This window comes from Ursus maritimus, unplaced genomic scaffold, assembly GCF_017311325.1.
Source record: "Ursus maritimus isolate PB19 unplaced genomic scaffold, ASM1731132v1 scaffold_29, whole genome shotgun sequence".
NCBI lineage: Eukaryota > Metazoa > Chordata > Mammalia > Carnivora > Ursidae > Ursus > Ursus maritimus.
In genome coordinates this window covers 6,333,618-6,359,344 of record NW_024425452.1, presented here as the reverse complement: position 1 = coordinate 6,359,344, position 25,727 = coordinate 6,333,618, and the positions used below count along the sequence as shown (strand labels likewise).

Sequence of the window (25,727 nt, the reverse complement as noted above, 5' to 3'; positions counted from 1 at the left end):
CTCCCTCCACGCCTCCCCGCATCGGATTGGACTTCCTCCTCCCCAAATACTTTCTTCTTCAATCTTCTCTGCCTTCAGACATTAAACCACTTGAACCTCTCTGGGCCAGGAGAAAGTATGCTATTGGAGCCAATTAGAATCCCAGGACTTTGGTCGTCAAAAGAGCCACAAATGATCACTTAGTTCACCTTTATCACTTTGCACATCAGGAAGCTTCAACAAACCCAGACAGACACCGAGCAGTGCAGTGCCTTGTCCGAATGGGCACGGCTGGCTCGTGCGGGAACCAAGACCAGGAGTCAGATTGCTTGTTGTATCTTTCTTGACACTACATTGCATTATATCAGAGTAAGCAATTTTTAAAAATCTGTTCTAATCCTAAATTCTAATGTGTCTATGAAGAAATATTACACTTCCCCAGTTTCCTGTAATTAGTTTTTGAAAGATTATCCTCTCAAAAGGGGACCGGAGAAGGGGAGTTGATTTATTGAGTACATACTAAAGGATAAGCAATGTATTAGGGGTTTTACATATTTTATTCCATTTATTCCTCATATCACCACTGTGAGATAGCTCTTATGTCTTACAAACGGAGAGGTTCAAAAAAATTAAGGTACTTTCTTATACCTACCCAATCAGTAAGTGGTATAACAGAGATTTGATCCCATATCTGGTGACTCCTCAAACCCAACGTCTTTTGATTAAACTATTAAATGACAAATATAAAAATATATTTTATAAATATATATAATATATGATCCCTAAAATTATATAATAAGTATGTAAATATAAAAATTAAATATTAAACTTATTAAACTTTCTCATCAACTCTCACACGAAGTGAAAAATTATTTTTAAAAAACTTATGGCAAAATGACAACATTACAGGCATGGACTCCTGAAGTGCGTGGATGACGGCAATTGAAGGTGAGCCCCACTTTCCCCAATGCCAACATTCTCTCCTTCAGGGAAATGAACTAATTTAATCACCTCACTGTTCTTGCGAGTGAGACCAAGTGTCAAACCTTCAAAGGATTGTCTATTTTATTTTTCAAATCATCCCTCTCTTATCATCCAAGAGAGAAGGAAGCTTCTGGAACTGTGTCTACTTTGCAAGTCTATTCCCATTTGATCTTATCCAAGAGTGCCTTCTTTGTAGAATGTCACCATGGAGACTTGATCAAACTCATGCTCACGCACTTAATCTTGCAATCTGTTGCTGAATGGCTGCTATTCTTTCTTAGGCCAAAGAACGGCAAGCTCGTAAATGAATTTTTGAAGGAAACAGAGCTGCGGACAAAAGGTTTAACCCAAGTGTAGGATGTGGCACTTTGGTAATATACAAGATTAAATCTATTGTTGCGTCACACAACTCAGGATGTTTAAATTAAGGCTTGGAAAAAGAAAATGTACAAACAGGTGTGTTAACTATTCTGCTGCTTGTCAAATTTTCCAAGTTTGCTTCACTCAACCAATATTTACTGAGTTAGGTACATATCTTGAATCTTGACTATGGAGATACGAAGATGATTAAGATATAGACTTTGGCCCCAAAGAGCTCAAAATTTGGCTAGGGACATGGAGAGGTAAGCAAACTATAGTACAATGTCGTATATGCTGTAACAGAGCCATCTGGGAAAAAACGAGAGGTAGGAACAACTCTTTCCGAATGAGGGTAGAGAAGGTGAAGAGAGAACATCACGGAAGGCTTCTTAGATGAAGTACCACTTGAGATGGGTCTTAAAGGGTGGATTCACAGGAATTCCAAAGCAGAGGAGGGGAAATAAAAAGAAAACAATACTTAACAAAGGTCTAGAAGAATCACAGGGACGAGGTAGTCAAGAAACACAGTGATCTAATGGGATTAAGATGTAGACCTTGGGGTCTGTAGGGATTGGCTGCAACGGGGGTGGAAAACGGAGCTGGATGTAGGAAGGAAAGGCTTTGTGATGTTTACTCAACCTTGTGGCAGTGGTGAGGGTTGAATCATAAGCAGAGTTCACAATATGAATAGTTTTATTAGGACTTTGAACTCAAGTTGAGTATAATGAGGGTTCTTTGTTGGGCTTTTGGCAAAGGAATGACATGATCAGACTTGGGTTGTAAAAAGCTCATTTTCCTTAGGGTGTGAAGAAGAGATTTATCGCGGACCTGAGAGGGCCAAGCAAAACTAGAGGCAGGGGTGTCAGTCATGAGATTTGTGTATCGGTAAGGGCAGAAGGAATATAGAGGAGGAGGAAGAGGAAAATAATTGACATAGAATCAGATCAGAATTGATTGAGACAGCTTAGTAAAGTTTGAATAGCAGGGGTGATGGATCACTAAGTTCTAGTCAATGGGAATGTTTTCCAGAAGACACGCATGACGGTTCTGCTTGGCAGAAACAGGAGTCAGGTGCTCAGGAGCGCTGGAGGCTAGGAAAGGTAATCTTTTATTCTGGGCAGCTGCATGAGCGTTGAAATAGGTGTGCACCTGTAATGGGGGTACAATAGCGACCTTTACTACCCACACCCACCATACTATTTCCCCTCCCTGAGACTGTCAACTCAAAGACAGGATCATTTTTTTTTTTTTAAAGATGTATTTATTTATTTATTTGACAGAGAGAGAGAGACAGCCAGCGAGAGAGGGAACACAAGCAGGGGGAGTGGGAGAGGAAGAAGCAGGCTCCCAGTGGAAGAGCCCGACGTGGGGCTCGATCCCAGAACTCCAGGACCACACCCTGAGCCGAAGGCAGACGCTTAACGACTGAGCCACTCAGGCGCCCCAGGATCGTTTCTTATTATTGTTTTTGCAGTACCTGACGCATAATAGATACTTGGTACATGTTGCAATGAAACAATCTTGCTGTTGCTTAGACAAGTTTCATGCTCTTCTGCCCTCTGAGCTTGGCTTCAGCAGATTCTTATACCTTCTGCACACTAACATCTATTCCTGTCAATTCCTGCCATCCCATCACAAGGATCAGCTCAGGATGCTGGCCATAAAGCAAGCACTACTCAGAATGCGGACAACAGCTATTTTCATTATAAAAACTGGGTACTCACATTTTTGAAAATTGAAAGTTTATTAGAACTGCGCAAAGTGTACAGGATAAATACAAGTATAAGGCAACACTGAAGGCAAGATGGTAATTTTGGTGATTTCTCCAGTGTCCAAATATGTAATAAGGATTTAGCTAGAAAGACAGAGAAAATGGACAAATTGGAGGGTAGACCAAGCAGATTGGCTGGAAATGCATTAAGGGAGGGAAAGGAATCAGCAGTGATTTTGAACCTAGGAGACTAGAAGAAATGTATAGCACTGGCAGAAATTAAAAAAAAAGCCCAAAGTGGGAATGTGTGCCAGGAGACGGGGGCTGGAGAAGGATATAATGGCAAAGATATGACAAAAATAATCCTTATGGATTATTAGATTTCCATCCCTTCCCAGAAAATAACCACGTCTAAGTGACCATACTGAAAATGTGGCAATGAGTTTATCAATAGTTGAAGAATTTTTACAAAGTGAAATAAAAACATTTATATATTTTAATTCAAAGTAATAAAGTTTCACACCCTGATAGATTCAAATTATTCATAATCCATTTTATTTGTTAGTGGCAAACAGGATTGAGGGAATTTTTCATCCCTCAAAATGGATATTCAGTTTCAACTTGATGTGATCAATACTAATTCAGGAAATGACAAAATTCCCAAGTGGTGAAAGCACAATTCAAACTTCTTTTAGGTTTCAGGAAGAGAGATAGTTAAGAAAGGACTCCTCATGCCTGCATAGTAACCCAAATTCTAAACTTGAAATTTGCTAACTTCATGGAGCACATCGATCAGACCCAACTTTGAGTAGGTTTGGTTGTAAGGAGTTACAAAACTAGCTAACAAACAAGGGCTTTCACACCTATGTAACTTTTTAAAAAACATGATGATATTGACCAGTCGTTTGAATTTTTAAAGAAATAATTGAAACTGTTATATATGGCGACACAAATAACCCTCACTCTTTTGAACTCCTGGAAATAGCTAGAGACATTCAAGTCCAAACATTACCCTCTCCCCAAAACCACATATTTAGTGATAATATTTTTCAGAACTTCTTTGGAGTTCCCCCGAGGTTTTATATTATGGCTTTTCCCTCCTCCAATATTTATGGATAATCCTTCTCTTTCCTAATAGATGTTTGAAATAAGAGATTGGAATGAATGTTCATATTTTTTTATCATTTTTGAAGTATGCACAGAACAAAGGCCAACACAAAATATATTCATCAGAAAATTAATAGTTCACACTTGCATTTTATAGAGTACCCAGGAGTACTGGTAGTGCTTCTTGAAGCAGGTAATTGAGAAAGTGTGTTCATATTGAAATAGAGGAAACCTACGGTAAGCCCAGCACCACCAGGGCTCACAGGAAGTGGTGGGCTGACATGGTGAAAGTGGTAATTTCAATATAGCATACTGTGAACTGTCAGCAGCCAGATGACGAACACCACTGTCCCACACACGGTGGTCATGGTCAGGGGACTGACTCCCTGCAGGTGAAACGAAGGGGATGCCAGGTCCTAGCTCACGTTCAGAAATGTAGGAGATGTCAACCAGCCAGGATCACGTTCTGGTTTTCTTACTTCTGAAGCAGCGTGCTACCTTCCTTTCCACCCACCCACAGCCCACAAAGGCATTTGAAACTCAACTCAAATATTGTAATGCTTTTTGGGGGGAAGAATTTTTTTTTTAAATCTCTGTGATAATCAGATTCAAAACACTGGATCCTTAATTAGGAAGATGCAACTGCCCACACATTTCAAGGATTTCCGAGGCTTCTCAAAGACCACCCACGGACGCAACCAACTCCACCGACTCTGAGTTTGGAACCCTTAGTCTGGACTTCCTTAACTGCATTCATTAGCCTAGAAGTTTTCAAACTTTGCTCCATCCGAAAAATCACCTGGAGAACCTTTGAAAATCCCAATGCCCGGGCCACACCCCGTTTTCCATTAAATCAGAGTCTCTGGGGTGGGACCATTCATACATACATATGTTTTCAACTCTCTAGGTTATTCTAAAGCGCAGCCAGGTTTGAGAACCAAGTCCCGTATACTTTTGGCACGCAGTTGATCTATATGTTCCATGGTCTTTGGCTGTTTTTAATCACTGTCAAAAACAGCAGAACGGCGCCTGTCGCAGAAATAATTTACTTAGAATCATCTTAGAAAAAATAAGTAAATTTGGGTCAGGGGTGCATACCTCCGCAGCGGTTTCCCTGGGTCAATAAGCAGCTGCAATTTCTTCAGCCAACGCCAAGGGGCACCCTCTCCCTCCTCGCTCTACCTGGAACGCCTTCCCAGTTCTGATCGCACAAAGAGCCCGGCCTCCTCCCGGGTGACATCACAAAGGGCCGATCCCCCGCCCCTTCGGCGCCACCACGTGTGTCCCCGCGCCCGGCGGCCACCCGACTCAGTCCCTCGCCGGCCGGTCTGGGCAGCGGTGGAGGGTGGTTGGCAGTGGCTGGAGGCTTCGCTATGGGAAGTTGTTCCTTTGCTCTCTCGCGCCCAGCCCTCCTCCCTGGTTCTCCGCAGCCGCTGTCGGAGGAGAGCACGGGGAGGCGCGGGCTGCAGCGGCCGCTGCCTCTCCCCGCCCGGGCGGCCGCGCCGCTGGGCAGGTGCTGAGCGCCCCCGGAGCCTCCCTCGCCGCCTCCCTCCTCTGCTCGGCTGCCCGGCTGCCCGGCTGCCGCAGTGCACATGGGGTGTTGGAGGTAGATGGGCTCCCGGCCCGGGAGGCGGCGGTGGATGCGGCGCTGGACAGAAGCAGCCGCCGACTCCAGCTGCCGGGGGGCCACGCGCCCCGGGCGCCCCTGCGAGCCCCGGGCTCAGCCATGGGGACCTCCGCGAGCAGCAGCACCGCCCTCGCCTCCTGCAGCCGCGTCGCCAGAGCTACGATGATCGCGGGCTCCCTTCTCCTGGTGAGCGCGCTGGGGGACCGGGGGCGGCGGCCGCGCCGGAGCCGAAGGCGCCGCTCTCCGGGAGCGGGGCGGGTCCACCGGCCGGGGCTGCGGGAGGCGCGGGGTCGACCAGGCTGGGTTGGGGGGCTTGCAAGCAGGGGAAGGTACCCGGGTCGTTTGGGGGAGCCACCGGGCTCAGCCGGGAACTCAGGAACGGAGGCGAACTGTGTTTCTTGCAGTCTGGCTGCGCTGGAGGAGGCGCTAGAGGTGGCCACCCGGCTTCCTGCGCATTTCAGGGCTTTCCCCTCTCCTCGGACCCCTGGTGCCCCCACCCCCCTCCACGCACCCCCACAGCCACCGGCCGCTGCCCACTCCGCGTGGTGTGGGGCCTGGGCTGCGGTGCGGGGCGCCGAGGGCTGGCGGCGGCCGCCGCTTTGTTGCAGCTGCAGTGTCATGTCGGGATGCTACCGCAGTGGGAGAGCGGTACCGGTGCGCGCCGGCCGCCGGGGACCCGGGTGCGTCCGCGCGGTGCATTCCCCAGCAGGGCGCGAAGCCCCTCCCCCACCTCGCCTCCTTGGCTCGGGTGGGTCCCAGTTTCTGTAGGCCAAAAAAAGAACCCTTCGACCCACTCTCAGGCGCCTCCAAAGCGCCGGCTCCCAGCCAGCCAGCACGCTGGCACTTGAGTGGGGGGAGGGGGAGAGGGAGCTACATAAAGGAAGATGAATTTCTCCAGTCTTTCCGATCCCTCGTTTACCTGTGGCGAGGCAGGTGACCCTGCAAAGTGGAGCGGGTTCGTTCTTCAGCACCCAAGCTGCATTCAGCTCCAAGGCGTGCCCCATACCTCGTCCTCCCTCACTTACCTGGTCAAAGCCTGAAACCACCCTTGACCCAAAAACTTATCCCCAACTTCCCCCAGATCCCTTCCCCTTTCCAAAAGTTAGAGGGGAGGGGCCGAGTTAGGTGGAAGAAAATTTGAGAGCTAACCCTTGAGCCACCATAAGCTTCGCATGCCTATCTTTTTGTCTCTGCAGGGAGGACAGATTCTTAGCTGAAACCCAAACGAAAACAAAAGACAACAGCCTATTTTCACGGCAGGGCTGTGTAAGGGAAAGGCAGGCTTGCTGTCTCCTTCCCAAAAAGGGCTTAATGCCTGGTCAGCCAAGATCTCTTAGATCTCAGGGCATTGCAGTTGCTATGGCCTGGGAATTCATCCTACAGGCGCTCTGGTTCCCTGTGTGAGTGTGGGTTTTAAGGGGGAAAGAGACACTGAAGAAAAGTTTGGTGCTGTTAGCATTTATAATGAGTCTTCTTTCAAAAAGTCTTTTCCGCCCATTTATAGTAATGGCAAAATCAAGATCTGTACCCTCCAAACAAGTGTGGGGGCTGCTGAGCAGTAAGGAGGGGTCTCTTCCAGCCCTGAACCTGGATTGATAGTGTTGGTGTGTAGAAAAAGCCATTTCAGTCTACGGAACACTGACCCTAACATCAGTGGAGTTAAATCAATCCTCGAGTTTCCTCCTTCCATCTACTAGTCTACCCCCCACCCCCATGCCCATCCCGTCCCTCCAACATATCTGATTATTACATGCCCTACAGAGTCCACTCCTAGATTAAATCTTAAGTTAGTGTGATACTTCATTCATTTTACAATTGAACATGAGATAGGTAGGTGTTTAAAAGTAAGGTCTCCATGTAATGAAAGTGTAGGTTGCTTTAACCAACTGAGAAAGATCTCAGTTCCTTTTGTTAAATCATTAAAGTCAGTTTATCTAAAAATTGTGCACTGGATTTGCCACTAAAGACCTGAGAATTTAGGTTTGGCTGTCTTTTAAAAAAAAATGAAATTTGTAATGGAGCTTAGAAGCAGTCTCAAGTTGTTAACTAAAATAAGAATCCGTCTTCTCCTGGTTAACTCATAGAAGGGCTCTACTTCAGTCCATGGAATGGCTTGGGGTTGATCCTGTCGTCCTGAAGAGTGATGGAGAGGGTGTACCAGGGAGCACCAGGGACTTCGCTGTAATCCGGAACCAGGGTGGGGAGGCAATGTCTTTTCCTTTTTTCCATCCCCAGTCTGCAAGCTCCATTCCTCAGGGTAGACACTACTTATGTGTAAAATGATGCTCTCACGATATTGGTATAAGGCTTATTTATCCCATTGGGATTCTTAGCCATGTGGAAATGACCGACACCAGGCACTGGAGCCCAGCTAAACACAGCAGGTGCTCAGAACAGTTGGGGGGGGGGCAGGAAGTGGGAAAGTTAGTGCCCTACCCATATATTGCGGTTAGATTAAAAAAAAATAAACTCAAGAAAGTGTCCTGTTTATAATGGCTTAGGTACTGTTGTTTTTCAAGTATCTCCTTTTTTGTGCCAATATTTGTTATTGTCATCATTTTTGACACTTTTTTTTTTCTTGGGATGACCGGATAACTGTATGAAAGAGAACTTTCATATGGCTTTAATAAGCTTTAAGAAACATATGATGCCTAACATATAATGTCATATATATATAATGTCACATGTATATAAACATATAATGTCATATATATAATGTCACATGTATATAAACATATAATGTCATATATATATAATGTCACATGTATATAAACATATAATGTCATAGTTATATATATGTGTGTGTGTGTGTGTGTGTGTGTGTGTCAGATGCTTTATATACAGTGTCTCATTTATTCCCAACATCTCTGTGAAGCAGGAAGGTGTTATCTCCATTTTACAGATGAGAAGATGTAGGCTGGGCAAACTTCACTGGTTTGTCCCCGACCTCACAGCTCGCCACTGGTGGCGCTCAGGCCGGGAGCTGGGGGCGCCTGACTCCTCAGCTCATGCCCTTGCTCCCTCCTGTGCCACATTACCTATTTCACAACTCCGAATTGCTAGAGGATGAAATGTAGCAACAGAGAAGGCTCCCTGGAGCAAAGTTGAGACTGGTGGTTTGGTTTGTTGCAGAATATTATAAGAATTACATGAGTGCCTTTGGAAGAAAGCGTTCTTGCTCCTTGTACTTCTGTTTCTGATGAGTTGAAGTGTCTGCATGATACTGGGAAGTAAACCACAAACAGAAAGATAAAATGTTATGTGTTCAGGCCAAAAGTCTGGAGGGAAGATAAGGGAAGCCTTTAAGTTTGTGCCAGTGTTAAGAAATGGCCCAGAAGGGCTTGTCCAGCACGACAGGACACATTCAGAGACGTCTCTTGCCCTCGGGGAGCTTGTTTTGCCTGGACCCATGGAGTGTTGGTAGTGAGGCAGTCAGAAGAGAAGGGAACCATAGTGGATAAGGTTCCATGTCGCAAACCTACACTGAGCGCCTGCTCTGAGAGGGACACTGTACGAGGCGGTGGGAGCCCAGGGATGAATTAGGATTTGGATCTTGCCCCACAGGTACAGTTTTTATGGTATGTAAAACGTACCTGGCTATCAGGAGTGAGGGCTGGGTTTCTTGAGCTGCTATGGAATCAGGGGATGAATGTATTCAAAGTAATACACAAAATGTGGTTGATGTTAAAGTCTTTAAACTGCTTAAAGTAACTTTGGGCTAGTTTAGCCAGTTTGAAAGCCAGCAGAAGAAAAACCTTCACAAGTCTCAGAGTAACATACATTAGCATTGGTAGGGAGAGCCACTTACACTCAGAATAGGGAGGGCGGACATGTCCTGGAATGCAGGATTTCTGACTTACCCCATGAATCTCCATCCCTGATCTCAAAATGTATAGTAGAGGATCGAGCTTTCTCGATCTGAACTGTTTCTAAAGGCGTGTGGCTGTATCTGCCTCAGGTTCAGCCCAAAACAAACAGAGAGACCTCCAGTATAAATAAAATACACAAGCAAACCTAACCAGCAAGAAAAACAAATTCCTTGTAATGGAATGTATACTATACTACCTTATATTGAGAAAAACCCCGAGACTACATAGACGTGGATCCATCAGCCAGCTAAAGTATATATTTTAGTGTGGCCGCATTTGCACAAAGGCTGCCAAGCTGGATGTGGTCCGAACAGTTAACGCCCTATTTTCCAGGACAGGTTGCGGAAGGCGCCTTCTCCAGGTGCGCCTTATTGGATCGAGGCAAGGAGGCGTGGCCTAAGTAACAGGTGGTCTGTGTACTTGCGCCTTGTGGATGAGGATGTGGAGACAGCACACTTGAGCTGTACCTTTGACTCCATCTCTGAAGATGAGGGGTACAGCTTCTTCGGTCACTCCATAGACAAGCTGCAAATTGGTTTTGTACCCCACCGGCCCTTTATAAAGCATAATTGGCTTAAGGAAACTTGATTGATTGATTGATTGATTGATTGATGCTGGGAAATGGTCCGATGCGTCGCCAGGCTATTCAGGAGCCAGGATGAATTGAGTGACTTTTTACCGCATAAATGGCAATGTATGTTTTCCAGTAAGCGCTGAACGCTGTTGGCCTTCTTCCCCCAAACAGGCCTGGCAGATTCCGGGGAGGCCAGGTCACTGGCAACTTCCTGGAAAACTCAGATGCTTGCTCTTCTGTGACAGGAGGAGCCCCGGGTATGTCATCGCCTTTGGGCTTGTGCCCGATGACCGTCTGAAGCGTTCAGTCTGGCCCATCAGGCGCAGATACATGTGTTTGATGGAATGAAGACAGAAGCCTTAATAGGAGTCAACTTGTTCCCCCAAATTGAATCTCCCTTTAGTGTGAAGACACTGGGCTTTGTCGCCGCTGGGATAGTGGCTATTGAGCTTTGATTTTTTTTTTTTAGGAAGGGGCTGCAGATCATGAATAAATACAGGCCTTGCCCCAGTGTTTGTATTTGTCAAATACCAAAAAATAAACAAGAATCCTAAATTGGCTTGTATGCTGCCATCTGGCTTTCCTACCAGCTCTCATTTCCAGCCTGAGTCCAGGGGAGAGGAGCCCGGCAGAGGTTATAACCAGGGAGGAACCTGGCAGATGTCAGGGAGTGTGTGCTCACCTTGGGGCTACAGAGAGGTGGGGCGCACTACTATTCGGGCTGTTGATTCAAAGCTGATATTGAGGCTGTTGACCTCATTCTTCTTGAGAGGTGGAAAGTCCGCCAGGAGCGGTGCATTTCTTCCTGGATTCTGGCTGTCTGGATTTTTTTTCCACAGATGTCAGCACATGGCCTTGTAGAGACAGATGCTTGCAGTGGTGGGAGAGTTTACTCAGAGGGACCTCAGGCAGGGTGGGGTGGGGCTGGTGTAGGTGAGGAGGCAGGGCCCTGAGCTGTATGTAGCCCCATCTCCTCTTTAGAAGATTTGAAAATCCTGTCTAGGGCTTTGTTCTTTTTTTTTTTTTTTAAGATTTTATTTATTTATTTAACAGAGAGAGAGACAGCCAGCGAGAGAGGGAACACAAGCAGGGGGAGTGGGAGAGGAAGAAGCAGGCTCACAGCGGAGGAGCCCGATGTGGGGCTCGATCCCACAACGCCAGGATCACGCCCTGAGCCGAAGGCAGACGCTTAACCGCCGTGCCACCCAGGCACCCCTCTAGGGCTTAGTTCTAAACTAAAGATCAAAACCAAAACAACATAAAGGAGAGGGGTCTCCGTAAGCGAAGTCATAGCCAGGCTCATTCTCCGATCTTCACACAATTTTCCCTTTGCTCTTCTGCCCCCAGAATGGCGTGCGGAGCAGCTGCTTGGAGCTGTATGCAGATCTGTTTTGGGAGACAAAACAGGAGTTTAGTGGATTTAGGAGTTGGGGGGGGTGCGACCGTGAGTCCTGGAATCAAATGAGAGCCGCTGTGAATTCAAGAGGGCTTCACCACTGAGAGCCCAGAGGGGAGGAATATTAGTGGCTGTTAATATTGATCATTTATATTGAATTACTAAGCTTCTATTGATTACTTACCCCTGGCATTGTGTTGAATACCGTCTACAAATGATCTCAGTAAATCTTTCAAGTACACGATGTGGTAGCATTCGCCCCATTTTATAGATGAGGGTTTGAGGTGTAAGAGAAGTTATGGTCAAGCAGTTGGCAGCTTCCAGAGAGATGATTCACATCTGGGTCCGAGTGGCTTGATACACACAGCTTTTTTTCTGCCAAGATGTGGGTAGGGGACAAGTGACCTTAATTTACTGGAATTTTCTTTCTTTCTTTCTTTCTTTCTTTCTTTCTTTCTTTCTTTCTTTCTTATCTATTTATTTGAGATAGAAAGAGAGCACAAGCAGGGGGAGGGGCAAAGGGAGAGGGAGAAGCAGGCACAGCGAGTCTGATGCGGTCTTGATCCCCAGGGGCTCAGGGATCATGACCTGAGCCTAAGGCAGATGCTTTACCGAAGGAGCTACCCAGGCGCCCCTGGAATTTTGTGTCTTGTTAAGGGAAAGATTTTACCTGAGAGCTGAACATTCCCTTTCTTCCTGGGAAGCAGTTTGGCTCCATGATGGCGCTTGGAAGTTTAGCCAGAGGAGCCGATTATAAAGTGAGAGCAACCTGCGTGTGCGATTGAAAGCCGAGGGTGTGGAGTCGTGGCAAGCATTTTCCTATGGTGTGACTCTGACGGGCAATGGTGCCATGGGTAAGATGGAAAGATCCTCTTGCAAATTGAAATGTTAAAAATAGGGAATGGATGCTTTGCTTTCCTGCTACTCGGGTCATTTTGACAAATATTTGCTTAGTGAGTAACAGTGTGACATGGGTTCTGCTTAGCAAGGAGTTTTCACTCACTTCTCCTGAGAACTTGAGGACTGGGGTCGGGTTTTCTTTGCTGCCAGCCTGATTATTTGTATAGGATTAGGGCATAGGTTTGCATCATCTGTTATTACTATTTACTTCGTTCACTTTTTGGGTCTCATAGAAAGTGGTTTAATGCGCCGATATGCGTGGTCCCATAAGTCATGTTTTTGTGTGTGGTTTATCCCACTCACTTTTTCGCATTCTCGTAAGCAGCCTTTTAAACTTGTCTCTTCCTAGATTGCACATGCTGAGTAGATTAAAGAAAGGCAAAGAGTGAGAAGAAATTTTAATCTTTGGTTCGGGGAAAGAGGATGGACTTCTGCTTTCCCAAAGAACTCATGAGACGAGACCATTATCTGACTTCCTACTAGGTATGGCCAGGTCAGCGTAACCAGAATTAAGAGAAATGGGGGCGGGGGATGGAGAAGATTCAGAGGCCCATGGTGACAGGTTTCTGGAATAATTTAACTGGTTATTATTCACTCCTTGCTCTTCCTTAACTTCTAGGAGTCCATGGCCCCGCTCTCTTTGGTTTGAATCTTGTGTATCTGGTCCAGGAAAAAAATACCAAATTAGACAAGGTTTGGGTGTGCTTCATTCCTCATTTGGAATGTTCAGGGCCAATGTTGTTATCCCCATTTCAGGTTCTTAAAGACAACATACAATGTGCTATTTATTCATCTTTGTGTTTTTGGTTTAATGCCCTGACACATAGTAGTTAAGCAATAAAGGATTGTTGAATGAATTCCAGAAGGATCTTGCTCTAAACTAACTGTTCATTCATTCTAGATAGGTTAAAGGGTAGTTGGGTCCTGAGCCACATCTCAATACTTTGAACTACAACTGAAGGATATTTGAGTTATTAACAAAGAATATTTTCACCTCAAGCGAATTGCCAACTAGAAGAACCTAGTGGATATGGATTTCTCTTCCCAATTCATTTTTATTCTTTGGCAGTGTGCAACATTTATGTACAGTTAAAACTAATGTGTGTGTACTTGCTTGTATTCTGCTTTTCTTTATGTAGCTATTATATCTTACAGAGATATATTTATAGTTCTTCATTCATTTAATAAATGTTTCTGGTGCATTGCTAAATTACATTGCAAAATGTCAGGCATTGCTAGACTTTGGGTATATGATAGTAAAAGGCTACTCGTGGGCCTTCCGTTTTGGAGTTAATAGTTCATTGGGGATGGGAGAAAGAGTGATGTTTTAGAAGAGCAGAAGGAAGAGTATACCAGTGTGAAGGAACAGCATGTACAGTGGGCCAGAGGTAGGAAAGAGCCTATGTGCTCAGAGGGTAGAAAGAAGGCCACTGTGGTTGGAGCTCAGCGAATGCGGGCAAAGGGGGTGTGGATTGAGGTTGCGCAGGCAGGCAGGGGCCGGATTGGACAAGCCCTTTAAAGGTCTGACCGTGTCAGAGTGTTGCTAGGCATACAATTGTAGGCAAGGTTATAATATGGTTTTATTTTTATTTTTTTAAAAGATTTTATTTATTTATTTGACAGAGCACAAGCATGGGGAGCGGCAGGCAGAGGGAGAAGCGGGCTCCCCACTGAGCAAGGAGCCTGATGTGGGGACTCAGTCCCACCACCCTGGGATCATGACCTGAGCTGAAGGCAGATGCTTAACCAACTGAGCCACCCAGGCGCCCCTGTAATATGGTTTTAATGAGATTTTTTTTTTTTTTTTAAAGATCACTCTGGCAGTTCTGTGGAGAATGGATTCGAAAGGGGAAGTAGAGATGCAGGAGGCCAGTTGGATTCTTTTGCAGTTAGGTCAGGGTGGGGGGAGCCGATCGTTCCGGGGGGCAGTGGCAGTGAAGATGGGGATTACTATAGATTTTAAAGATTTTTAAAGAAGATCTACCGCCGGTGAGATGTGAGAGGGCAGGAGTGGAAGGAAAGCATGACCACTTTCACTCAGTAGTCAGGGCTGACTCCCTGGTTCCTGAGCGGAGTCTTTGGTGGTCTGACGACTTCGAAGGGCAAAGCTGGGGCGGGGTGAGGCGGGTCGGAGGCCCCAAAGTTTGGGGGTGTGTTAGTAAGTCTGAGGTGCCTGTGATTCCTGCAGTTCAAGCTTGCGGCCCGCCAAGCCCCCTGTCTCCTCTGGGTGGGCAGTGTGTGGAGCCATCCTGATGTCGCCGCACACGTCGCACACTTGGGCTGTCGTCGCACACTTGGGCTGTCGTCGCACACTTGGGCTGTCGTCATTGTTTTGCCAGCCAGCAGCCCTGATGAAGTTGTCTCTGTACAGATCAATGGCTCTTTTTCCTTTTGGGTTGTTCCCAGAAGTGAGGTATATTTGGGGTATATTGCCCAAAGTGGATTGCTGGGTCACAGGAAATGAATGAATGGTTTTATGGCTCTAGCAGCACGTTGCCAGATTGTCTTTAGAAAGACCGAATTAATTTAGAGTGCCACCAGGAAACTATAAATGTGCCTTCTACCCCACAAGGCTGCCAACATTGGAGTTTATCATTTTCATTTATTTATGCTGCTTTAATATAGATATGTAAGGGTCCTTGGTTGTGCACATGTGCATTTCAGGAGTTGCTAAGGATGTCCTAAGTTTATCCATGTGAAAATTACCTTTGTAATTACTCATGTCGTCCTCCGGCTCAATAAAGCTGTGTATGGCATACATTTTTTTTTAAAGTAGGTTCCACACCCAGCTTGGAGCCCAACATGGGGCTTAAACTCACGGCCCTGAGCTCAAGACTTGTGCTGAAATCAAGAGGCAGCCGCTTAATGCATGGAGCCACCCCGGCGCCCCTCGCATACCTTTTTATATTCTAGTTTTCATGCTACATTTAATAACAAAAATTTAGGTTAACGTTCTTAAACCTCTTCTTTTTTGTGTCTTCTTTTTTGTTGCCATTGGTTCTATTTTAATAGGCAGAAATTGATCTCTGTACCGAGGGCCAAAGTAAACTATTCCTGTTACTTTGAATTTTGTATCTGTATGTTGCGGGTTTGTTGACTTTTCTGGACTTCAGCACCGTGTTGGTGGTGGAAACTGCATCCGTGTGTGTTTTGCAGGGTGTTCATACATCTTGCATGAGTAAAGGATTGTATGGACAAATATGTTTTGGGAAATGCCAGACTCCACCAAGTCACTGTTTTCTGCAGCCCTCCTGCTGGGCCTCCTGGAGCCGTCCGCAGGCGAGTATTAATTGTGCCTCCATGAGGGCTGCCATCAGGAGCATCTCCTCGACTTGTAGGCCAGGGCGTGGTAAACTTTATCTGTAAAGAGCTAGATAGTATTTTCGGCTTTGCAGGCCGTGTGGTCTCCGTGGAAACTACTCAACTCCGCCTTTGTACTTCGCAGCTCTGAGCGTAAGTACCTAAAAGAAGGGGTGTGGCTGCGTTCCACTAAATCTTACTTTGTGGACGCTGAAATCTGAATTTCAAATTTTCACGTGTCACAAAATTTTATTCTTCCTTTGATTCCCACCCCCTGCTGCAACTATTTAAAATGTGAAAGTCATTCTTAGCCTGCGGGCTATAAAAAAGCAGGCAACTGGCGGGAGTTTGTGCGCTGGTGTTTCGTACCCGAGGTCCTCGGCATCCTGTGAGACTCGGTCAGGGAGAATCATTCCAGAAAGTGCTTGCTGAAATTCTGCTCCATTTGTCTAAAGTGCACTTTGTTAATAGGAAATCCTTTCTTCTCCCTTGTGCTTTGTCATTTGCTGCGTGGTGTTGATACGCTAAGCCTTTTTTTGAGGATTTTATTTATTTATTTATTTATTTATTTGAGAGAGGGAGAGGGACTGGGAGGGCGGACAAAGGGAGAAGGACAAGTAGACTCCACACTGAGTGCAGAGCCGGTGGGAGGGCTTGATCCCATGACCCTGAGATCGTGACCTGAGCTGAGATCAAGAGTCGGTTGCCTGACTGTGCCGCCCAGGCGCCTTGTTTAGCCTTTTTTGAAATGTTGGTTGGCCTTTGTTTATCTTTTAATTCATCGTCAGTCTGTATTTTGGTTGTGTTTTTTGTTCCGTAGAATGCTCCAGGTCTAGTAGGGGATGTTTCAGGATGTTTAAAATCTGGAGTCTGTCATACACTTCTCGGGAACTGGACAGTGGCATTTTAATCGGGGTGTTTTAAAAGATTGTCTAATCCTGGGCGCCTGCATGGCTCAGTCGGTTAAGGGTCTGCCTTTGGCTCAGGTCATGATCGCCAGGTCCTGGAATCGAGATTCCACTTGGGCTCCCTGTTCAGTGGGGAGTCTTCCTCTTTCTCTCTCTCCCTCTCCCCCCCAAATAAAAAACTAATCTTAAAAAAAAAGATTGCCTGATCCTCAGGGAGTGAAGCTAAACTATAGTAATATTAACATATATTTTTTTAAAGATTTTATTTATTTATTTGACAGAGATAGAGACAGCCAGCGAGAGAGGGAACACAAGCAGGGGGAGTGGGAGAGGAAGAAGCAGGCTCATAGCTGAAGAGCCTGATGTGGGGCTCGATCCCAGAACGCCTGGATCACGCCCTGAGCCGAAGGCAGGCGCTTAACCGCTGTGCCACCCAGGCGCCCCTAACATATTAATATTAACATAGAAGGAGTGATCATTCAAGTAACTAAACTATTTGGGGGTCTTGGGTCACTCATGTCCCACCTGCTTGATCTGTCTTAACAATTCTGAAAACAATCTTAGGAGGGTGGGTATTACCATTATCTACACTCTGCTGACGAGGAAATGGAGACACCGGTTGGGTCACTCGCCAAGATCGCCCAGCTAGGACCTGGGAGAGCGGAGCGTGCTGAGCACACGCCAGGCTAAAATAGGTTTTGTTGATGCTTTCTTGGCGGAACTGCTGTGCTGGCTGGTGGTGTTAGCTTTGCCTTGGTTTATATGCAGATTCTGGAAATTCTCAGTGAGCACAGCAGAGTGTTTCCCCCTAAACCTTTATCACTGTCTTGTTTATAACGTAGCTTCTCCAGGCAGGCGGGGGTCTTAGCTTACAGAAGTAGCCGTGGGCGTGGAAGGGAGGAGATGAAGTTTGTGGTCCGAGGACTCAGGGCCGAGTGCGCATGCTACTCTGCGTTGCCGGTTCCAGGGAAGACAGCATCTGGGTTAAGTCGAGCCTGTTTTTTTCCTTTTCCCAGTGTGCCCCGAGCTTGTCTCCTTCCAGTCCCGGAGTCAGCACATTCTAGCCTTGGCGTTCTTTATATTCTCCGGCATTAACAGCAGTCCCTGCTTTTGCCTTAGCAACAGAAGACTTTTTTAAGTCAGGGAAGATAATAGGAAATGCAAGAGCTGACCACATTTATATAACATACCTAGGAACAGTTCCATCTGTGTTTTGTGGAAGCTTTACCCTTGGAGTTTTCCTTTTTAGACCGTTCTTTTTTCCCTTCAAGTATGGAGAACTCCCAGCAGTCGGGGTCTTGTTATTGTAAATTTAACGTGATTCTCATAATAAAATGGTCGGAAATTCTGGGGGTCCCTCGCTTTGCCTGGCTGTTGCCTTTTGATCATCAGCTGGCATATTTATGGCCACTGTCTCCGGAATAATTTGCTTTGCCTTATCTTTGCCTTATCTTATCACAGTAACTGAGATCCCTCTTAAAATATTAGTTTTATGCACCATTAGACATTTTCTGTAGCAAACTCACAGTCCGTCTTCTTGCTTGCCCATTAGGAATAGACACAAGTTTATCACTGCCCTTGAGTTTACTCATTTTCCGTACAAAATTATTGTAATTTGATACAGAACAAGAAGGGCATAAATGTGCTGTACTCGTAAACTGCAGGGAATTTTTTTCCCATTTGTTTGAAGGATGAGGTCATGGGATGAGAATCGTTACAGATAAATAGGCATCAGCAATCTGACAGGTGTTTGCCCGTCTGGGTGCTTCAGTCCCATCCCAATGCCCTAGAGGAGAAATGACAACAGGACCAGTGTGACATGGGCCACCAAGGTGAGTGTGGAAGACTTGGAGGCCTTTATAGCTGGTCGTTTTAGAGCTACTTCTTCCTTCTTTCAAAATTTGCTTTGTCCTGGGGTTTACCTTTTGGTTACTCAACAAGCAGTTATAGCCCTCCTTCATCCTGTGCACTTTGGGATGATACACTGATATTTGGTAGTTCATTCATTATTGTCGGTGAAAACAGTGTCCTGGATAGATGAAATTTTCCAAATAACTGAAGTTTAAACCAGGATGGAACATAGATGACTTCTGAAGCATAATCTCATTATACTTCTAACAATTTCAAGTATCAAATTAGTGTCATTTTTTTTTTATAAGATGGGGGGGAGGTTTTAAATTCTTCATTACATGCACTTGTCATCGGAAGCACCATGCTGAGCATAATTCTTGTAAACCAGTTATGGTTTTGTTAAAACAGTGATGGGGCTTTCGGGTCTTTGGAGGTGAAACGCACTGTTTGCCCTTCCACTGAAGGGTGCCAGACAGCTTCTATCCCTTGAATTATTATGGCTACATTGCAGAGGCTTTTTGGTCTTTCTCACACTTGCTCTTATACCTGTGCTCCAGCAATCTCTTCTACCATCCCCCTCGAATTTGTTGCTTCTGATTATTTATGGTCTGCCAATCTGTTCATTCAATCAACAAACACTTGTCAGGTATATCACGAGTCAGGTACTGGCCTGGGGGGCTTGGATAGCATCAGTATGTAAAATAGACTACACCGATGAATGTACAGCTACAAAACTGTGGTAGTCATACAGGAAGACAAGGGACGGGAGTATGTGAAACCCGTTTTAAGTTAGGAAGAGGAGGTCAGGGAGGATCTTTCGCTGGAAGTCTGATCTCTGTGAAAAGAGTTCGCATTTCATCCCAGGTCCTATGCGAAGCCATTGAGTTTTAAGAGGGGATAAAAGGATCAGATTTGGTGTGCGAGTTGGAATGTCAATAAAGGGAGCCAAGAGCTCAGTACTCATTGCTAGACTCCAGAGGAGGTCTGAGGGTTCCTGTGAATGGGCCCCCTGATCCCTGCATTTTTTTTTTTTTTTTGACATTTTCTTGGACGGCTCAGAGCAGGTATTGGCTGGCGCTTTTTTTTTTTCTGTACAGTGCCAGATAGTAAATATTTTAAATCTGTGGGCCATATGGTCTCTTTTGCAGCTACCCACCTCTGCCATTACAGTGTGAAGGGTACTATGGGCAATACCTAAATGAATGGCTGAATTCCAATAAAGCTTATTTATAAGAATAAGTGGAATGTGGGATTTCATTTGCTGACCCCTGGCTCAGAGGCTGCTTTGTTTATGGTTTCCGTGGTCTTCATTATTGAGGTGGTTGAGCAAAGAAGGAAATGCAATCTATGTGGTTGTCCCTGGCCTTGAGCTGCTTATAATCATTATGGGAAGATAAATATATGCACCTGTGAGGCCATCAACAAACATTACCAGCAAGATGTAATTAGGTCCTGAAATGAAGAACAGAAACAGGAAATGTGATGAAGAGTTTGCTCATCTGCTTGGAATCTGGGTGTCTAGGAGTCATTGTAAAGCCTTCATGGGGAAGGTGGAATGGACCGATAGTTGCAGGCACCTCAAAGGTTAGAGTTCAGTATGACCTAGTCCAACATACTAATTTTACATGCAAGTAAGACAAGGTCGAACTGATTTTAAGGCAGAGCCTGGACAAAAACACGTCTTCTGTTTTCTAAATCTTTGCCCAAGTATTCTTTCTTATTCAGGTCTGGTCCTCCCACAGGCTGAGAACACTAATATAGTAGATTCATATTGATAGGGAAGAGGGGTGTGAGTGAGAGCTTCCAAGTTATGGGTTATATAAAGACTTCTTTTGTCCATTGAAGAAAGTGGTTCTCGAAAGACTGAAAGCAGTATGGTTGTATCTGCCATTTGGGGGTGGAAAAGACAGAAAAGGGAAACTGGGGTGTTGAGTAGGAAGGCAAGGAGGGGAATATGGAATGCAGAAGAATGCATGAATACCCTGACACATGGATAAGGAGGCTACTCACATGTTCTCGGTAGGAAAAAATCCCTAAGTTACAATGTATCCATCCTGTTGAAGAGAACTTGGGCCATTATAAGGAATAAAGTAGTCTGTGTGTTCTGACATGGAAAGATTTCAGTGATGAACAAAAACAAATCACAGAACAGTTTGTATGGTCTGTCCCTTTTCGGTATGTGAGACAAAACAAAGCCAACAGTAACGGAAACAGCCAGCTCGAAGTTCATGTGTATGTAGTATGTGTGAAAGCTGAGAAGAGGGTCTGGGAAGATACGAACCGAAATTACCTGTGAGTTTCTCTGAGGATGAGTGTGTTTAGGTAGAGACTTAAACATTTTACTCTATTTTGTAATTGTTGGAATTGTTACAAGAAGGTTTATTTTTGTTGTAAAACAAAACAAAAAAAGTAGCGGGTTGGATAGGAGGTAGAGGGAGGGACTCTGACATTGGAACTGGGGTTCTCCAAAGGAGTTCTTAGAATCAGGGAAGATGAGAGCCAGAGGGGTCCTGCCTTAGTTCGGGGCGGGGGTGGGGGAACAAAACTTGGCCAGTGCATCGGAATCACTTGGAAAGCTTAAGAACAAAACACATTGCTGCCTCTATTGCAGACCCACAGTAGGCTCAAGTGATGGGACTGGAGATGTGAGTTTTTTTTTTTTTTTTTATAAAAAGCTTCCCAGGTAACTTCTTCGATGCTGTGTTTGAAGCCTGAGGCTTTGGAGGGAACCTCTGATTTAGTTTTTCTGCCTCTGTGCAAATGAGAGAATTAAAAATCTTGATCTGGTGGAACCAGCCTCAAGCGCTCTGCTTCCCTCTCTCGAAGTTTTCAATGACTGTGTCTCCTGATTTTGGTGTCTTCCTAACTTTTGCTTTTAGGTATCATCTAAACTTGTTTTTACATTTTGTAGGGAACATTTTTTAAAAAAGATTTGTATTTATTTATTTATTTGAGAGCGAGCGTGAGAGCAAGCAGGGAGAGGAGCAGAGGGAGAGGGACAAGCAGACTCTGTGCTGAGCATGGAGCCCAACATGGGGCTTGATCTCACAACGTGAGACGAAATCAAGAGTTGGACGCTTAACGGACTGAGCCACGCAAGTGCCCTGGGAACATTCTTAAATATTGTTTTTTTTTTTTTTTTAAAGATTTATTTATTTATTTATTTGACAGAGATAGAAACAGCCAGTGAGAGAGGGAACACAAGCAGGGGGAGGGGGAGAGGAAGAAGCAGGCTCATAGCGGAGGAGCCTGATGTGGGGCTCGATCCCATCACGCCGGGATCACGCCCTGAGCTGAAGGCAGACGCTTAATGACTGCGCCACCCAGGCGCCCCTAAATATTGTTTTTTGAACTTGATTCACCCCTTCTCCACTGCCCATTGCTTCACCCCCAGAACTGTCTTGGGGGATAAGGTTTACATCATTTCAATTTTCTTAGAAACCGGGGACTTGCCATCAGGCTAGCGGGAAAAGCTCTAGTTAGGTCACCAGCCTTCAGGCAACGAGAAGCCTTTAGGAAAATAAGTTCTCAGGTGCCACCTGTTCTCAGTTAAGAGAAAGGGGTGTTGCCCCCTCTTCCCTTCAGGACAGTTCGGTGATGATCAAGAGCCCAAGGAGCAGGTCCTCCAGCTTTGTAGCTCAGATTGGTTTTGCCATGAACTTGGGAATTGGGGGAGATCTTAGAGGTCCCTCGAGCACAGTGATTTTCAAAATTATTTTAGGAGTAACCCTTTCTTCAAACGAATTGTACCTTTCCCCCCTCACCCCTCCCCCTTAGCAAATTGGTAAATTGGAGCTGCTGTGTTTGAGGCAGAAATGGGGAGTTCGGAGCCCTACCTCCTGACCCTGCCATGGGCCCACAGGTGCACCCTCCCGGCTCGAGGGGTACCCTCGAGAACAGTGTTGAATCCTGTGCTCTCTTGAGTCCAATGTGAAGATGATTGATTTTTTCCTTTTTTTCCTTCCATAGGTAATCATTCACCAAATCTAGCTGCCCTGACCTCTCAAATCTGTTGCCGTCTTCTCTTTCCACGGCCACCCCCTTAATCCAAGCCACCCCTGACTTTCACCTTCTAAGTGGGGATTTCCATCCACTCTCCCCCCAACCACTTTCATCTTCTGCTCTGCTGCCAGTTAACTTTTTTATTCACACATGTGTTTGTATGCCCCTTCCCCTCCACCCCATACAAACGAAGGGTGACTTCTCATTGTATGCCCCTTCCCCTCCACCCCCTACAAACGAAGGGTGACTTCTCATTGCGTTTTGGATTAGAATCAAAATGCGGAGCCTCTCCACATTTAACTATGGCCGCCATGTTGCATTTGAGGGAGAGCCCCATAAACTTCTTCGTTCCTGAGCTAAGCTTCATTGTGCTTCCAATTTTTGCTGTGGGGCTCCCTCTGCCCAATCCGCCGTCCCTTCCCACCCGCCCAGAATTACATTCTGCTTCTCTGTCCTTCAGAACGGCTGTGAACGCCTCTGTAACATCCCTCAGCGGGGAAGCACCTGGTAACCTCCCCCTCTCAGGACTCTTGTGTTTCTCCTCAGCAGTAATCTCAATTCTAATTAAGTAATTCCTGATGTAATTAGGTGTTTCTGTCCTGCTTTAGAATGTACTCCGTGGGGCTGGAATAGAGTTCACTAGGCTCTGTTGTCAGCCTGTGGCATAGTGCCTTGTATACACGTAGTAGGTCTTCAATAAATATTTGTCCGGTGCACTCATAATGCCTAGTTTTTGCACAAATCTCATTTCTAGTGTTCAGTCCAGGTGAGATCCTGAGGCATCTTTGTTAACTCTGTGTGTAGGAGCTGGAATTGCCTCCTGCAACATGAGGTGACGAAAGGTCCATTTATGGAGCCACGTTGTCTCAAGTGCGCTGCTTAGTATGATGCAGTTAAAGAGCCCCGAGCCTTGCTTTAGTGAGACACTTGATCGGTTCTCTTAAATGAACCAAGAGCTGAAAAATCTACCTAATGAGTGGGGCAGAGTGTGGGCGCCATGGGATTTGGAGACGGGTTTTGTGTGCTGCTGGGGGGACCTCTGGTAATTCGGTAGTCAGGGGGCTGATGGATCCCCAACGAGTATGTGCCCTGGGGAGAGAAGTGAAACTGTAGGAAGACAAGCCCCAACCTTATGCCTGGATGAGTGTGTGCTTGCAAACACACACACACACACACACACATGTGCACGCGTGCACACACACGTACAGTGCTATTCGCCACCCCTCCCCCCCAGTGCCTGTTCTGCAGAGCCGCCTGGGGGTGTGTGCCTGGCTGGCTGCCCAACCTCCCTGCACAGGTAGGGGGGGCCGACTCAGAGCCCGAGGCCCAGCAGGGGGATGTTTGTTCCCAACCATCGCCCTCTGGCCAGATCTCCTGTTACCTTCTCTGCTTTTAACTCGTTTGCACAAGTGTCATAACCTGCCATTTAGGTTATTTATATACATCTTTCAAATTCCAGAACCCTGTGGCCATCTAAAAGTGCTTTTGCACTTAGAAACTAGATGTAAAGGAACTTGGAGAAATACAGAGCAGAGCTGCTTTTGCAACCCCTTGGGTGGGTCCTTAGCATCAAGGAGACTGGGAGAGATTTGTCCTCAGGTACTTGCCACATGGAACCTGTGCTCCACGTGATGGGGGTGGCTGGCTCTCTGCCCCCCATCTCATAACACCTGGCAGGCACAGAAGAGGGTGGCTGGGCTCATTTTGCAAATAGGAGGACCAAGAAAAAGGAAAGGAAGCCAGAAACCAAAAAGGGGAGATAGTGCAGAATTTACCATTATCAAACAGGAGATTTCTTTCTCTTCAGTCCAAGATGCCATTAAGTTTCTTACTGAGAAAAATCAACCACTAGCCCTTTTTTGTGTGTCTCCTATTAAGGAAAAGATGAATAGATTCTCACAAGCCAGAAGTTTGTTTTCAATATTGTTGCTTAATGGGAGGCAGCTCTGGGTAGAGTGAGGGACTTCAAGGCAGATACTTCCGATTCAAATCGTTAAATTTTGAGATGGAGGGGAACCGAATCTTGCGTTAACTTTCAAGGCACTAAGGAGACAGGAACTCTGATCAATGTTTGAAGAGATTCTTGTTTTATTTTCTTAGTTCCAGGTACCCATTTAGAAGGAACTTGTCCTGGCGGGCATCTGGTAGTTTGGGCCGGCCTCTATTTTCTGAACACATAACCATTCTCCATTTTGTAGAAGGCCATGGAAACTTCCTCATTGGAACCTCTCAATCTTCATTCATGCAGAAAAGCTCTCTCTCAATATTCTTTCTTAATCCCTCTGCCCTGAAGGACCTCAGGATTTACCATCACAAATATAATTTCCTTTTTCCCAAGTAGTATAAAATGCTGTCTAGCTGGGTGAAGTTTCTGTCCTATGAATTAAATTCACCTGTGTTGAGTCTCTGCTGGGCCCAGCTTTGTGCTTGGACCTCCTAGGTGTCTGCAGGCCCATGCTCCAGTGACCATGGCCTTTAGAGGCTAAACAAACAGGATATACCTCTAAACGCATCAACTCTGTTGCTTAAAGCAAATTAAGAATGCCAAGGGCCTGTCTCTGTTTTGCAAATAAACCAAAACCAAAACCAAAACCAAAAGATGTTTGGCTTTGCATAGACAAAAGCTTTGAAAAACTCCAGCATTATCAGGTAACTCCATGTGGGTAATCTGGTGCTCTAGCAGAAGCGGCTAGAACATAAGCCATTCTACTTCTCCATTGCTTTGTCCTGCTACTAAGAAATGGCAACTTAACATTTGCATCATGGGAAGGAAGAAAGCTGTTCGGCAAGTTATTTTCTTCTTGCATTAGGATTTTTCACTTCTATGCAGGTTTTTTAAAAAAAAATTTAAATTTGAGGAAAAAAAATTTTTTTTTTAAGTAAGCTCTACATCCCCAACATGGGGCTTGAACTCATGACCCTGAGATCAAGGGTCACCTGCTCTACCAACTGAGCTAGCCAGGCACCTCTATGTAGCATTTTGAAAATGAACAACAAAGTGCTTACATGCTCATACTCTCCATTGATTTTTATAATCGATTTGAGCAGGATTGTCAGCTTTTTTAATAGAAAAAAAGGAAGTTGAGGCAAAGGTCACGCAACAAAACCAAAGCTTCGTAGCTAGTAGGTCAGGCCCCGGATGGAATCGGGGTCTTTCTC

General features: G+C 45.6%; 1 protein-coding gene across 1 annotated transcript in view; it reads left to right on the top strand.

The window, feature by feature from the left end:
* Positions 1 to 5,452: 5,452 nt before the first annotated feature.
* The window catches only part of TNFRSF21 (TNF receptor superfamily member 21), a 69,889-nt gene continuing 49,614 nt past the window's right edge, over positions 5,453 to 25,727 (top strand). Inside the window, exon 1 of the mRNA XM_040643565.1 lies at positions 5,453 to 5,954. Within this exon, the coding sequence (XP_040499499.1) occupies positions 5,868 to 5,954 (87 nt within the window). The 5' untranslated portion in view covers positions 5,453 to 5,867. The remainder of the gene's footprint in view (positions 5,955 to 25,727) is intronic.